Raw genomic sequence first — 13,908 nt, 5'->3', positions numbered from 1 at the left:
ACTAGGAAGTCAATTCCGAGTCTACAATGGCTTTATCATGGTGGACAGGGAGAAGATATACTACTAACTCATACTTCTAACCAATCATGTTTCTCCAGTCTTTCCATTATTTGATCTCATTGATCATGGATTTTAAAGTATCCGGGGCTTTCTGAACGGCCAATGGGGCCAGAGACAATGATAAGGAACTGCCGGGTTTCGGTAGTTGAATGGTTTACCTCATCTCCTTAGTTGAAGGTCAAGATAAGCAGTTTTGGCTTTCTGATTGGCCGGAGATAATCCTCCGTCTATCTTATCACGGTGTATCTCCGGAGTAGGAGGACTCGAAACCCTAATCCTCCCGAGCGGACGGTCTTGGGCTTCTCTCCCATGCTGTGGGAATGATAGTGGACTCCGCTAGATGACATGACTTATCGACTAAGCTATCGATCGTGGAAGGTATATGAATGGCTTGGGTGCGCCCTGGTTGTGCGCTATTCGAAAACCCTAAGGGATCATTCCGAGACAGACAATCATGGATAACATAAAATCACCGGAGGATCCAGTTGTGAAGCCACCAGTGGAGCTGGGAAAAGATGACCCGGAAACGCGTGTGGTCATCGGCGACTCGATTGACGCCTGCGCAGAGCGTGCGCTCGTCCGGAAATTCGATTTTCGCATTCTCCCTGTCCTGGCGATCATGTATCTGTTCAATAGCTTGGACAAATCTAATCTGGGAAATGCAAAGACTGCAGGTTTAGAGGGTATGAAAGGTCGACACACCGTGCGTGACTAACACCATGCTGATATCCTCTTTGCAGATACTTTGAACCTCAAGGGCGACCAATACAACATCATCCTCAGTATCTTCTTCGTCCCCTATGTCTTGACGGCGCCGTTTCTGGGCATCTTAGGAAAGATGTACGGGCCGAACCTTGTTTTGCCCTGCATGATGCTCACTTTTGGGCTGTGCACGGTCTTAGTGGTGGTTGTGTATAATTTTGGGGGCCTGATGGCAATCAGATGGTTTCTTGGCATGTCCGAGAGCGCCTTCTTTCCGCTGGTCATCTATTATTTGACAACGTGAGATACTATTCGGGTTCCCATTAAAAGGAATAAATGCTAACATGCAGGACAGATTTTATCGACGAGGTGAAATGGCCAGGCGTCTGGCGATCTTCTACGCCGCACAGAGCATTGCCTCAGCCTTCTCCGGTCTTCTCGCCTTCGGTGTTTTCCAAATCCACTCCGGTCCGCTGACCCCATGGCGTTACCTTTTCCTCATTGAAGGCCTGGCGACGGTTCTCTTCGCACTTTTCGTCTTCTGGTACCTACCCCGATCGGCATCCGAGGCGACCTTCCTCTCCGAAGCCGAGAAGGCACTAGCATTCACGCGCATGCAGCTCGACAGTTCCGCCGTCGTCAACGAGAAACTCAACCTTCGCGACGCATTCCGCATCTTTAAGCATCCCACCAGCTGGGCCATTGTGGGGATTCAGATCTGCCTCGGTGTCCCTCTGCAATCCGTACAGCTGTTCCTTCCACAGATTATTTCTAAACTCGGATACGGCACCGTAAAGACGAACCTATTCACCGTGGCCCCTAACGTGTCAGGCGCCGTTGTGCTCCTTATTCTTGCCTTCTGCAGTGACTGGACGCGATGGCGATTCCCATTCATCGCCCTCGGATTCTTGTTCACCTTCCTGGGCATGATCATCTATGTGGCGATTGACCCCGAACAGAATATCAACGTGGCCTACTTCGCCTCATTCATGATGACCTGGGGAACCTCCGCACCATCTGTGTTGTTGGATGTCTGGTACAACAACAACATCGCCAGCGAAGGGAAACGAGTCGTCCTGACTAGTATTGCTGTCCCACTTGCGAACTTGATGGGCGTGGTCAGTTCGAATATCTTCCGCAATCAGGATGCCCCGAAGTACCTGCCTGCGCTGATCACCACGGCCGCTTTCGGCGGAACGGGTATTGTCCTCACGCTTCTTCTTGGACTTTGGATGTTGATGGATAATAAGCGCCGGGATCGTGCACAAGGGGTTTCATTAAGGGCTCTGGATGTCCCGACCGAGAGGTTGGCCGAGGGTCCCAGTAGTCCGGACTTTAGATGGTTTTTATAAAAACCCCTTGTCACGATAGATCTTTATGAGTTAATGTCCTGTATATACCTTTAATACTTACCATGTTCGTTTAATCACATTCTCCTTCTCCCACTTTCGCTTTGATGCTATGGTTGGTAACGTTAAGCGAAAAAGTCTGGAATGTACAGACAGTCTATTTTATTATTTTTCGGTGGGATCGAATCTAGACCAGTCTTATTGCCTGGTGGCTTCTCCCCAACACGGTCGTATACTATCTCCGACTTGGGTTCCATAATCTCCGGCGGTCTTGCCGGGAATATGATCTTCATCCCCCTGATGGTGACATTCCGGTCGGATATGTCCGATGAATGCGTTCGTGTTGATTCATCTTAAGGGGGGATGGAGATCAGCAGAGTTAGGTTTATATTTGCGAGTCGGGATGACCGAGGGTGGAATGTGGTGGGGAAGAGGGAAGAGGGAAGAGGAAAGATGATGAATTTAATTCGATTAACTAGTTATTGGAGTGGATGACAAAAGGTTATTGTTGGCCTGAAGCCACGGGATTGGTGCCTGAGGTCGGTCAAGTCCGGTGTTCAGCCCTATAAGCAAATGTAACCCTTGGGTCTTTGCTCAGAGTACCAAAGAGAGGGCACTCACCCACATGGTCGACATTGCCATGTGGGACGGACTCGCCAGCAGTCCAAGAGTCATAATGACACGGCGGCGATCCATCCTCTACGGGAGATCGCAAATAAAAGCAAAGGTACAAATCCATGGCTGCTCGTGCCGGTGTCGACTGTTGCAGATACAGTATGTACATTCTTGTATCCCCAAAATGCCACCGAGTCTTGGCCCAAACTTAGACTGCATTAGGGTGTGACTAGTGCTGACGCCCGACTCCGCCCCGCTTGGCTCATTCGTTCAACCTGGTGCCCAGTTTCAGCCTCGGCTGGTAAACCCTTTCCTTTTTCTTTCTTCCCTTCAACTCCACTCCCCCGGTATAAACCATGTGTGCGTGCCGCAATCTCGGAAAGAGGAGATTCATGGAGAAGCCGCGACAACGGAACTTTACTAACAAGAGGTCGCGGACTGGATGCCGGACCTGTCGGTGAGTCCTACGAGTAAATGCCCCGCATGGCTGTTGGCTAGTTGTGACACTAACCATCGATCGCACGCAGGGCTCGCCATGTCAAATGTGATGAAGCCCCAGGAGCATGTGGAAACTGCACGTCGAGCGGTCGCTCCTGTGATGGCTACGACCTGCAACGGCTGCCACCGCCAGCAAGATCCAGCAGGAAGAAGACGCCCTGGACCCGGCTGCTCCCTGAGCTAGGCGGTGGCATTCGCTGGGTTACGAATACGGATGAGCGCCGCTGCTTCTCTTACTTCCAGTACTACACCATTCCGACCCTATCGGGGTTCTTCAATTCGGTGCTGTGGGAAAAGCTCGCCCTACAAATGAGCTATGCTGAACCCGCCGTGTACCATGCGGCCGTGGCGCTGAGCGCCATCCATCAGGACGTCGAGATGCACGGCATGCCCTTACCCGGACAGGAATTGGAGCTTTATAATACCTGGCATCGATTCACTCTGGAACAGGCCGGGCGATCATTCGCCATTCTCAACGAACGCCATTTCTCACAAGACCCGCGTTTGCGTGAAGTTATGCTGCTGTGTTGCCTTTTATTTGTACTGATGGAGCTTTTGCGCGGACGGTATGACGACGCCTTCCAACACCTCGAGGGTGGTCTGCGGATATTGAATGAGCTGAAGGCTCAGAGACAACTCGTCACCTGGGCCCCACATGAATCGCCGGTGGAAGAAGCTCTCGTCGCCGCATTCGCACAGTTGGACATTCAAGCCGCAAGCTTCAAGGTCGGTGGTCCAGTTCTACGTATCGAAAACGAGCTGGACGTCTCCACCATGGAGGAGGAGTATCTAGTATTTTACAATGTCCGTGAAGCGCGCCGTGCCATCGAGCCCCTCTTGAGTCGTGCCTTCGGCTTTCTCATGGACTGCTGGTCCAAGTCCGACAAAGAAATACTATGCAATTATAATTGGCTACAACAGGTACAACAAAAACTATTCTCCGAATTGAATCACTTCTCGGCACTATTCGACACCTTCTATAATCACTCATATACTCGACTGAGTCGAAAAGACCAACGAGGAGCAGATATGATCAACATCCTCCGACATACCACATCCCTCTCAATCCGAACGTCTCTCATCCGAGACGAAGTTTTACTGAGTCAATACCTGCCCGAGTACAAAGCGAACCTTGCCCTCATAGAAGCGGCAATGTACAAATTCCACGAACGTCCCAACTATACCCTCGACATGGGTGTCGTGCCCCCGTTATATATTATCTCGATAGGCTGTCCCGATTACGGGCTGCGCTGGAGGGCAATCGAGTTGCTTCGATCTTGGCCGCATCGTGAGGGGGTCTTTGATTCCAATTGGGCGGCTTTTATTGCAGAAGAGCATATTAAGATTGCACTGAGGTTGCAAGGATTTCACGCAGTTGATGGGATACCGGATTATGTAGGGGACAATGAGAGTCCGACGAGTTCTATGGGGTCTAAGGAGGATTCGAATACAGAGGGGAAATTGGAGAAGGGAAGATGGTCGACTTTGGGACAGGAAGAGTATTCCATTGAAAAGGGTCTGGAGAAAACGAAGTGCATGGAGGATTGGCCTTGCGTGCAGGCTCTGCTAGCTGCGAGGAGGCTATGTATGATGTGATGTTTGGGTATTTGTAGATAATTATATATAATCTGGCGATGATTTCTCAAAGCACATATACTGACGAAAAGGAAAAAACAGCAATAACATATGGCTACTCTCAGGTTTAGCCGTCTAATCACAAGTATTCGAAGCAGATATCAAGGTAGAAGACAAACAAAAGCTTCCTCCGCTCACTGTTGTGTTCGAAACAAACCTCCGGGATATCACCATCTCAGACCCAATGCGACGTAGTATTTGACTCCATTGTGCTTAAACCCTGGTCTTGAAACACGAATAGCAGATTAACAAGGATACAGTGAGTATTCACCCAAGCTGTTTCGACTCACTGCCGAGGCGGAAGTGAGCGACGGTGGTTTCCAACGCCGTCTCAGGTAGAGTGCCAAGTTCTAGGCTAATCCAGCCAACCTTCAGCTCAGCAATCAATTCCCCTTTTCTCTTTTACCCGTTTACCCAGGGCAAAATGAAACTCCCACAGTGTCACAACCTTCTGCAGAAGGTTGCCCTGCATCCGCGGGTAGATGAAGAGGCCCGATCTGCCGAGATGCTAAAATGAAGGCAAGTTTTGCGGGGACGCTGCAGATCGCCGGATTCTCCACCAACGGGAGGAAATAAAGTAGCCGCCTAACTTGGCCAATGTCGGTTGTTGGGGTCAGCTCAGGTGGATCCCAATTCAGGTCCGCTTCGTATTAGGCAAAGAATTCGGAGCCCGGGGTATTAGGCTAAACGTGTCTATCTTGGTGGAACCGGCTGAAGAATGGTATCGGGCAGGTCGATTGGGAATATAAATAGGGCGATCATGTTGGGGTTCGAGGTAGTTGTTGTCGATCACAATTGAATCTATCGCTCTAGTAGTCTTGTTCTCACGTCTAGTCTCTCCCTTTTCTTCAAAATGGTACATCTAAAGGCCATCGCCAGCGGCACTCTCTTCGCCTCCCTCGCTTCATCCGCCGTCATCAGTCGACAGGCTGCCGCCAGTATCAATGACGCCTTTGTCGCCCATGGAAAGAAGTACTTCGGTACCTGTTCCGACCAGGCTCTCTTGCAAAACAGCCAGAATGAGGCCATTGTCCGGGCGGACTTTGGCCAGCTGACTCCTGAGAATAGCATGAAGTGGGATGCTCTTGAACGTTTGTCTCCTGGTCTCTTGTTATTGGGTGTTTGCTGATGGGAACAGCGAGTCAGGGTAGCTTTAGCTTCGGTGGAGCTGATTTCTTGGTAAGTGTTGAACTTTGGGGGACTGGATGTTGATTCTGACCAGGTGTCATAGGCTGATTATGCTAAAACTAATAATAAACTTGTGAGGGGTCACACTTTGGGTTTGTTGCCTTCCATCCCTGTTCAACTGGTTTAAGGATGAATTGAAGCTAATGAAGGGATAGTTTGGCACTCGCAACTCCCATCGTGGGTGCAGAGTATCACCGACAAGGATACTCTGACTCAGGTGATGAAGAATCACATCACCACTGTGATGCAGAGATACAAGGGTCAGATCTATGCTTGGGTAGGTCTGACATTGTACATATTCTTGGTTCCAACATTAACCTAGGTCTAGGACGTTGTCAACGAGATCTTCGACGAAGACGGCACTCTCCGTGACAGTGTCTTTTCCCAGGTCCTTGGTGAGGACTTTGTCCGAATTGCCTTCGAGACTGCGCGCGAAGCGGATCCTAACGCTAAGCTATACATCAACGATTACAAGTGAGTGATCGTCCAGTTAAACATACCTGAGGCTAACAATATTAGCCTGGATTCGGCGGACTACGCCAAAACCAAGGGAATGGTTAGCTACGTGAAGAAGTGGTTGGATGCTGGTGTCCCCATTGATGGCATTGGTAAGTTGTCTGTATTTTTCTGGATAGAATTACCTTCTAACTTCAGCGCAGGCTCCCAGTCTCATTACAGGTAGGGCTTCTCCAGTATATCCACCTTCCGAAGATCCCCGAATTAACATTACTCACCATGTAGTGCGAATGGCTTCCCCGTCTCCGGCGCCAAAGGATAAGTCTCTTGCAACCCAACTGTGAAACGAAAAAACTAACATCAAGCACAGCCCTAACTGCTCTCGCCTCGACCGGTGTTTCTGAAGTCGCCGTAACTGAGCTTGATATTGAGGGAGCTAGCTCCGACTCTTACCTCGAGGTTAGTGTATTGTGCACATGTCTCGGTAGAAGATATTAACCTAATACAGGTGGTCAACGCCTGTCTCGATGTCAGCTCCTGCGTTGGTGTTACTGTCTGGGGTGTATCTGACAAAGTAAGGGTCTTAGATTGTCTGTCATACAGGAAGAAGCCAGACTGACATCCACAAAGGACTCATGGCGCTCCAGCACCTCCCCGTTGCTCTTCGATAGCAACTACCAAGCCAAAGACGCGTATAATGCGATTATCAATGCTCTGTAGACTCAGATACCAGCGTTGGTGGTATCTACAACACTGATGAACAGGACGGAACTATTCGGGGATAGTATATAGTCTTTGTTCAAATATATGGTATGGTAATATTTGCTATCATGCGATATCTGTATTGTTGTTTCCTCGATCGTTAGTTCCTGATTAGCTCTGTACATACAATCAACTGAACTACAATCTCTGCTAGATGATCGGCAGCCATTTTAAAAGGGGATTTAACCAGGTGTAGTCCCAATGACGTAGGACAAAACTAATAGCGCGCTATCATTACTAAAGATCATCAACTAGAAGGCAAACGAGGTGCAGTCAGTCGCCTTATAGTCAGATCCGAATAAAGTGAACACCGACAAAATTTTACAGGTACTGGTAGTTTCGAAATATGGCGGGCTATCAATAATTGCGACGATTGTTCTACACAAGGACAGCCTCATGTGTCAAAGGCGATCTGCAAAGGCGATGGTAGAAGTATCATGCCGAATGTCGAATGACTGCTAAGGTACAAGCTCGACACCCCAAGTTGATATCTGGACTGGAAAGAGTGATTCCCGTGCCAGAGCATATTACATCGGCTGCTTCTATAGTTTCAGTAAATGCAATTGGATGAACTTAACCTCCATAGATGATTCTAGGAGGAGTGAAATAATGGATATAGTGTTTAAGAACTTCAAAGCAAAAAGCATATCGACTCAGTACTACTGATAATGGTCGGGGTAGTGATGATAAGCAAGCAGTATTGTGCTATATACTGAACTTCGAAGTCTTGGTAGATATTGCCACTTTATACTAAATTTGGCAGATCCTGGGATTATTAGCTGAATCATAAGTAGAATACTTACACTATACTTTAATTATCCAATGTTAATACTGCAAGCTTGCTTGTATTCATATAGCTTTCTACAAAGCTAGACACAATAGGTCGCCGAGCACCTTGAATCAGAACTGAACATTCAGATCGAGGACAACATGGTTAGGTGTAGTCATACCCTTAAGGGTGACATACTTTTGGTTGGGCCACTGAACTACCAGCGGTGCAGCCTTCACGAAGGTGCCACCTAGGTCCTCATTCTTGCTCTCAACGACCGCATACATAACACCGACAATGACCAGCGTGATCCAGGACACACACGCGATCAACCACTCCCACCATTCCGCTTTCGTCGATTTGCCCTTTTTCTCCTTGATCTGGTTCAGAGTAACCTTCTCCTTGTCATCAACCTGGAATTGCTGCCAGCTTTGATCCCATGTGTCTACGCGGAAGTCGAGGAATGTGACATCGGCCTGCGCATCTAAATAAAAACAGAGTGCTTTTTCCATGGTATCGACGGAGGCCGTCAATGATGAAACCCAAGGGTCGTGCTCTTTTTTGAGTTTGATATCTTCGGTGTTATACACCTGGTAGAGGTGAGGCTCGGGAAGCGATTTGATGGAGATCTGGTTGGCAACTTTGTCTTGCTGCTTGGCTTGCGTTTTGATGTTTTCAACCATAGGGGGCATGACAAAGTATTGTAAAAATATCTTGTTCGAGATGAGCACCATAAAGTTCTGGTCCGAGGCTAAAAGTGGCTTATTAAAGTATATTTCGCCTTTGGAGGTAGACACTGACTGCATCAACACAAGGAGGTTGCTCCGGCCAGGAACTTTGGGGTCTTTAACGAAGGAGAAGTCGGCGAGGCGAGGGATCAAGGCATGGTACTTTTCGGCTTGGTCGTTCGATAACGAAAAGGATGCGACTTTGTACTCTTTGCCACCTTTCAGATGCTGTTTTATGACTTCCTTCAGGACTGTCACCAGAAAGGCGAGGTCCGCCGCAGGGATATCGAGCTTCATATCGACTAGAACATCCTCGCTCACAAAGTCAATGATCAGATCGTAATTGGTTTGCTTTGGGTCCTTATGTGGTTCCAATTTGTTCTCGATCTGTGTAAGCTGTGTCGTCACGATGAGCTTTTCGCCTTTGGGGATCGTGATTTTCGAGTTATTCAAGGAAATGCTGCCCTCCATGGGTAGTAGAACGTCAACCTGACGGCCTGAGCCATCCTTAACCTTCAGCTGGGGCTGGTGGATAGTGATGTCGACATGCGCGAGAGATTTATTCCCCATAAAGTCGAACGGGACATCCGCCTGGACAGTCTTTGCGGCTATCTTGGCAAGTTGCGTATTGAGCGCGTCCTGGGAAGCAGCGGCGATCAAATCCCAGCCGTTGCTGGTAGTTTCGTTTTGAGACATGGCGTTTGGGTTGTACTAACGATTGTCTTTTGGATAAGTTGATTTTGGAAGAAAAGAAGGGGAGAGGATTGATGAATGATTAAAGCAATGTTCGGCGGGTAGAGGATGGGTATTTATGCACGGCCTGGAGCTTGCTGGTGTGGACAACTTATCGAAGTCGGGATTAGAGATTAGACCTCAACAGCTGCCTTAGTCTAGGTGAATAATACTACATGCGTCATGTCTAGGTAAAGCATCTCACGGACCACTCAGCGTGGGACTCGATAATGCGGCAACCTTGTTGTCTTGGGCGCGTCGTAGATGGAGAGACAAGGTTCCCCTCATTTCATACACACTCGTTTATGTACATGCATGTATGTCCGAATGTAGTAGTGACTCGCAGGTGTATAAACTGGTCTTGGTTGGGCTATTGCCATCACACCCGAGAGTGCCAACTCAGTGGTGTCACACCTAACACCATGCGAGCCTGTATTATTTACCATGTGCCCTTGTATATTGGGCTACTATAGACGAATGAGTATTTCAGAGTGGAGCTCTAAATGTTTTGCCTAGCTTTGAGAGGTCTACAAACCTCAGACGTGTGAAATAAGATTAGTGTGACGGAGATTCCTAGTTGCATCTGAATCGGCAGAGGTCATGGCTGGCTGTGACGGAGGGTTGTGATGGTGGGTGGACTCAGACTTCGTATAAAACTAGAAAGCGAATTTTGGCTTGGCAATTGCGAGGTGAAATCTTCATCTAACCTCAAAATCATATGTATCATCTGCAGTACGATGATATTACTTCATAAATGTTATCGTACCGTGGTCTTTGATGAAAGAGATCAGGAGGGTAAGAGTTGCCAAAAGTCTGGAGTGCCTTGCGTACCCAGTCTTGAGGTTGAACAGAGTAGGTGATCTACACTCTGGACCTAGGCCCTCCTCCACTTCCATACAGCTAGCCACAATAGCTCCTCCTGCAGATCCATGCAGCTGAAAATGCCCGTCACTTTGCAGTCCCACTAACCCATGGAGTTCTTAGTAAGCGCTATGTATGATAATTATTGGTTTTCGCCACCTCTACCTACCGTGTAAGGGCAATTTATGTCCGGGGAAGGCCTTAGTCTATGCCATCTGAACTGAAAATAGGGATTAACTACAAACACCATTGGGCAAGAATTCGTATGGATCTCTTTACAGGCGATTCGTGGTTGATCGGGGATATATATACCATCTGACCCGGCGTAGAGCCAATATGGCCAACAGCACTATTAGCCCTTCTGACTGGAACATTGCTTGAAAAGTAACTGTATGGCTAACGCACAGGCCCCTCTCAATCAGGGTTGCATTGCAGCCCGAGGTTCAGCTGGAGACTGGAATGTTTACTACATTGCACGAGGATTGATTGGAGTTGGATGCTGGGTTTGACACATTGATTGCTTGGCCTATTGAATGGTTCATCTTCCCTCGGCAGATTGACCACATCTATTCATTCCCCAGAATATCCTCGACGTTTAGCTCTTTTGTAGGCGGATGGTATAGACGATCTTGTTTTATGGAGCGAGAGCTCTCATACCGTCCATGCTTAACGTGTTTTAGCTGCAGGGTTAGACGAGAGTATGGAGGTATTGAGGCAGAGCCCTAAGGTGAAGCTCTCGCTATTACAAATCTGCTATTTACGAAAGCTAGGCATAGTGCTTCGTCGTTGTGTAGAGCTCCTATATACTATATTCAACCCTCAACAATGACTAATTAATAATACATGTGATATGAACTTTTAACATGTGATTGACTCTTGAACTCTGCTAGACATTAGACATATGTATTCACGCCTCCAAGTCGGAGTCATATGCATCCCACGAGAACCAATCAAACACATTGTCAAATGGCTCCCGGGAGACATTGCGAGGAATTGCTCTGTCACCCGCCCCGGAGTCAGAACTATTCAGCTTCTGACGCTCAACATCAGCTAAAGGGCATGTGAGAATCAGGTCAGCAGGGAGCCACTCTAGGTAACTAGCGACGTCCGGTTCCCCTATACCGACATCTGGTAGAGTCTCGATATCGCCAGAGCGAATGGAGGAAATGTTGTTCATTACTTGGCCATCGTGGTTCCCTGAATGTGATATGCTATGGCTATCTGTGGATATTACCATGTTGTCCGGTGTTTGGGCATCCGCGTGCTGGCGGACTTGAGCTCGCGCCAGTTGAAGGAAAGTAGCCGCCACACGCTGTAGTCTGGCACAAACAGTAGCTAGTAGACGCATCTGGGACCGCATTTCTGCATAATAACTCACGGTCGTAGATAGCAGTTGCAGGTCCTGTTCAACGGCCGGTGTCCAGCAAGTATGATAAATGATGTTTTCAAATATTACAAAGAAAGGAGTGAAAGGGTAATACAAGAGCTGCCTGGATTGATCGTATTAACACACGGGCCGCGATTAAGAGAAAGGTTCTTCATACCAAACCACTCCATTGTATACCGAGCTCCAATTTGACACAATGGAACTTAGGATGGAGATAGCATCCCGAGCAGATGACAGTCGGAGGGCCAAATTTGATTCGTCTCCCTTCAGTAGGATGACAAGAATGTGAAGATAGTGAAACTTCATGCTGTTGATCCCTAAACCCATCTCCCTGAGGTCACACGCACTTGCCGAAGCACTTTCAGCATGCATGGTGTCTGTGAGGATCTAGCTAAAGGGTAAGAAATTCATAGTTTAAATACTCCGATGAACGAGGAGGTTCTAACTTGGTTTGTGCCCTGGTACCACTCATCCAGGTTAGACCGAATATCCCTCCTTGCAAGGGAAGAATCGCCCGTCGCCAGAACGTCCAAGAGAAGTCCTATTAACTTTGACAGCTCCATGGATCTCTTAAAAAGCTGGACACCGAACTGGGAAACCTTTGCGCCGTTTCCCTCGCTATCATCTAGGTGAAACCTTAGCAAAATGTCGTCATCTGGAAACGGTACGTTCTGGTACACGGCAGCCGGAAGCAACGCCGGGCGACCGAACGCAAGCGAACACGATTTATCCATCACAAACAGAAGCCAAAACAGGGAAAGGCGCTTTTGCCCCAACTTGGATGAATGGCGACTCGACGCATGCAGTCCTAGAGCCTCGGCCTGCCGACAGGCGTGCCCTAGTAGCATCCACGATAGGTTGGGAGTGGCATAGTCCTCACCATGCATGGCTAAGAGAGTCAACGCCTGTACATTAACTTCACGCGGTTCAAGGAAGATGGGACTGTCATTCAGTGCCAGCTGTACATTATGCCGCAGCGTTGCTGTCTCTTTGCTATCACCATCCCCAGCTGAAATATCGGACAGTAGTAAGTAATTGAAGTAGACAACCCACGCCTTTTCGCGGACATTGTGCGGCTCAAAAACAACCTGTCGGACCGCTTCATCAGTCGGGGCAGAGAAGAATGGCTCGCCGACTTCAGCGAGCTCCCAGAACTCTATTCGATGATCGAAAAATCAGCTATATTATGAGAAGAGAGGTGGAATGGCTTACTGCTTATCAAGCGATATCCCACCGGCCTCGAGGGAACATAAAAGCGCGTAGTATCTTCCATACCAGTTTGATTCACTGGTTGTGTGGCTAGTCTACTAGAGAGATATTGACGCTCAGAGTAAGCGCTCTGGTGAGTGCTATAACATGATGATCGAGGAATCGCATCGATGTTAGCTGCTATCTTCTGTAAGAAAGAAAAGGAATGCGATGGCCCAATGTACAGATCAGAATTAGAGCTACTCTCAGCATTTGCCACTGATCGACGATGTCCAGTCAGTCTTTCAGTATCAGTCGATCTCGGAGGTGCGGAAAGGGTTATCTGCAAAGCGCGGTCGACGGAGTTGGTTAAACGTTGCACGGTGACTTCCAGTTGTCGCAGCCGAGCTTCGATATCACTATGTGCCTCTGGCCTTCATTATGATTTAGTCGAATTACAGTGCTCAGGTGTAATGAATCTGGTGGAGAGGGCTCACACGCGATCGATACTCAACCGCGAGGATGACAACATGTCCCTCGAGTAGTGACAGCTCCCTGGCCATGGCTTGCAGGTGTTACATTTAGGAAGCTCGCGGGAGCATCTTGGGAGAGTTAGTAACGTCGTACTTGGTGTATAAATATTAGTGTAGCAATTGAGTATACTTGAGCTTTTTCTGTCGACAATAATCACACTGTGCAGGAGCTGATCAGTGGCGATACCTCTGCGTTTTTCTCGTTTCCTTACCGCATATCGAGCGAATCTCTGACTAGCCCCGAGTGATCCACTAGCCTCCATTCTAGAGAAGCTCCCGGAACGGCTCCGGTAAATCCGTTAAGACACAGTGGTTACCACGGAGGACGAAAGAAAGGAGGACATGGTGGAAATACCTTGAGACGCCCTCGAACTTAGGCGTTGACTGGCTGACGTCGGAGGTCCGTCCGAAGCTAACCAATGAGAGGGGGTAAAGCCGGACTTGG

At 48.4% G+C, this 13,908-nt stretch overlaps 5 protein-coding genes across 5 annotated transcripts; 3 read left to right on the top strand and 2 right to left on the bottom strand.

Moving 5' to 3' along the window:
- Positions 1–62: 62 nt before the first annotated feature.
- On the top strand, positions 63–2,175 carry BDV38DRAFT_182234 (putative MFS transporter). The gene is made up of 3 exons (XM_032052099.1): positions 63–743; positions 801–1,062; positions 1,118–2,175. The coding sequence occupies exons 1-3, from the start codon at positions 515–517 to the stop codon at positions 2,112–2,114; spliced, it is 1,488 nt and encodes a 495-aa protein (XP_031909756.1). The 5' UTR covers positions 63–514; the 3' UTR covers positions 2,115–2,175.
- Positions 2,176–3,082: 907 nt separating this feature from the next.
- BDV38DRAFT_295952 (Zn(II)2Cys6 transcription factor) lies at positions 3,083–4,894 on the top strand (the record flags this gene model as incomplete). The annotated part of the gene is made up of 2 exons (XM_032062814.1): positions 3,083–3,183; positions 3,254–4,894. 2 exons carry the CDS (start codon positions 3,083–3,085, stop codon positions 4,818–4,820), a joined length of 1,668 nt encoding a protein of 555 aa, XP_031909755.1. The 3' UTR covers positions 4,821–4,894.
- A 694-nt stretch (positions 4,895–5,588) lies between these two features.
- On the top strand, positions 5,589–7,223 carry BDV38DRAFT_295950 (endo-1,4-beta-xylanase; the record flags this gene model as incomplete). The annotated part of the gene is made up of 9 exons (XM_032062813.1): positions 5,589–5,950; positions 5,998–6,038; positions 6,091–6,139; positions 6,203–6,324; positions 6,376–6,521; positions 6,567–6,655; positions 6,874–6,962; positions 7,012–7,077; positions 7,134–7,223. The coding sequence occupies exons 1-9, from the start codon at positions 5,713–5,715 to the stop codon at positions 7,221–7,223; spliced, it is 930 nt and encodes a 309-aa protein (XP_031909754.1). The 5' UTR covers positions 5,589–5,712.
- A 942-nt stretch (positions 7,224–8,165) lies between these two features.
- On the bottom strand, positions 8,166–9,059 carry BDV38DRAFT_274134 (uncharacterized protein; the record flags this gene model as incomplete). The annotated part of the gene is made up of 1 exon (XM_032057796.1): positions 8,166–9,059. One exon carries the CDS (start codon positions 9,057–9,059, stop codon positions 8,166–8,168), a length of 894 nt encoding a protein of 297 aa, XP_031909753.1.
- Positions 9,060–11,154: 2,095 nt separating this feature from the next.
- BDV38DRAFT_257661 (Zn(II)2Cys6 transcription factor) lies at positions 11,155–13,781 on the bottom strand. The gene is made up of 7 exons (XM_032055636.1): positions 13,676–13,781; positions 13,594–13,622; positions 13,428–13,532; positions 12,955–13,364; positions 12,189–12,898; positions 11,900–12,129; positions 11,155–11,845 (listed from the first exon to the last, which is right to left on the bottom strand). Exons 1-7 carry the CDS (start codon positions 13,724–13,726, stop codon positions 11,263–11,265), a joined length of 2,118 nt encoding a protein of 705 aa, XP_031909752.1. The 5' UTR covers positions 13,727–13,781; the 3' UTR covers positions 11,155–11,262.
- Positions 13,782–13,908: the final 127 nt, after the last annotated feature.

The sequence above is a fragment of the Aspergillus pseudotamarii genome, assembly GCF_009193445.1.
Source record: "Aspergillus pseudotamarii strain CBS 117625 unplaced genomic scaffold BDV38scaffold_63, whole genome shotgun sequence".
Lineage (NCBI taxonomy): Eukaryota > Fungi > Ascomycota > Eurotiomycetes > Eurotiales > Aspergillaceae > Aspergillus > Aspergillus pseudotamarii.
The sequence above is the reverse complement of the archived record's forward strand: the minus strand, read 5'-3'. Positions and strand labels throughout refer to the sequence as shown.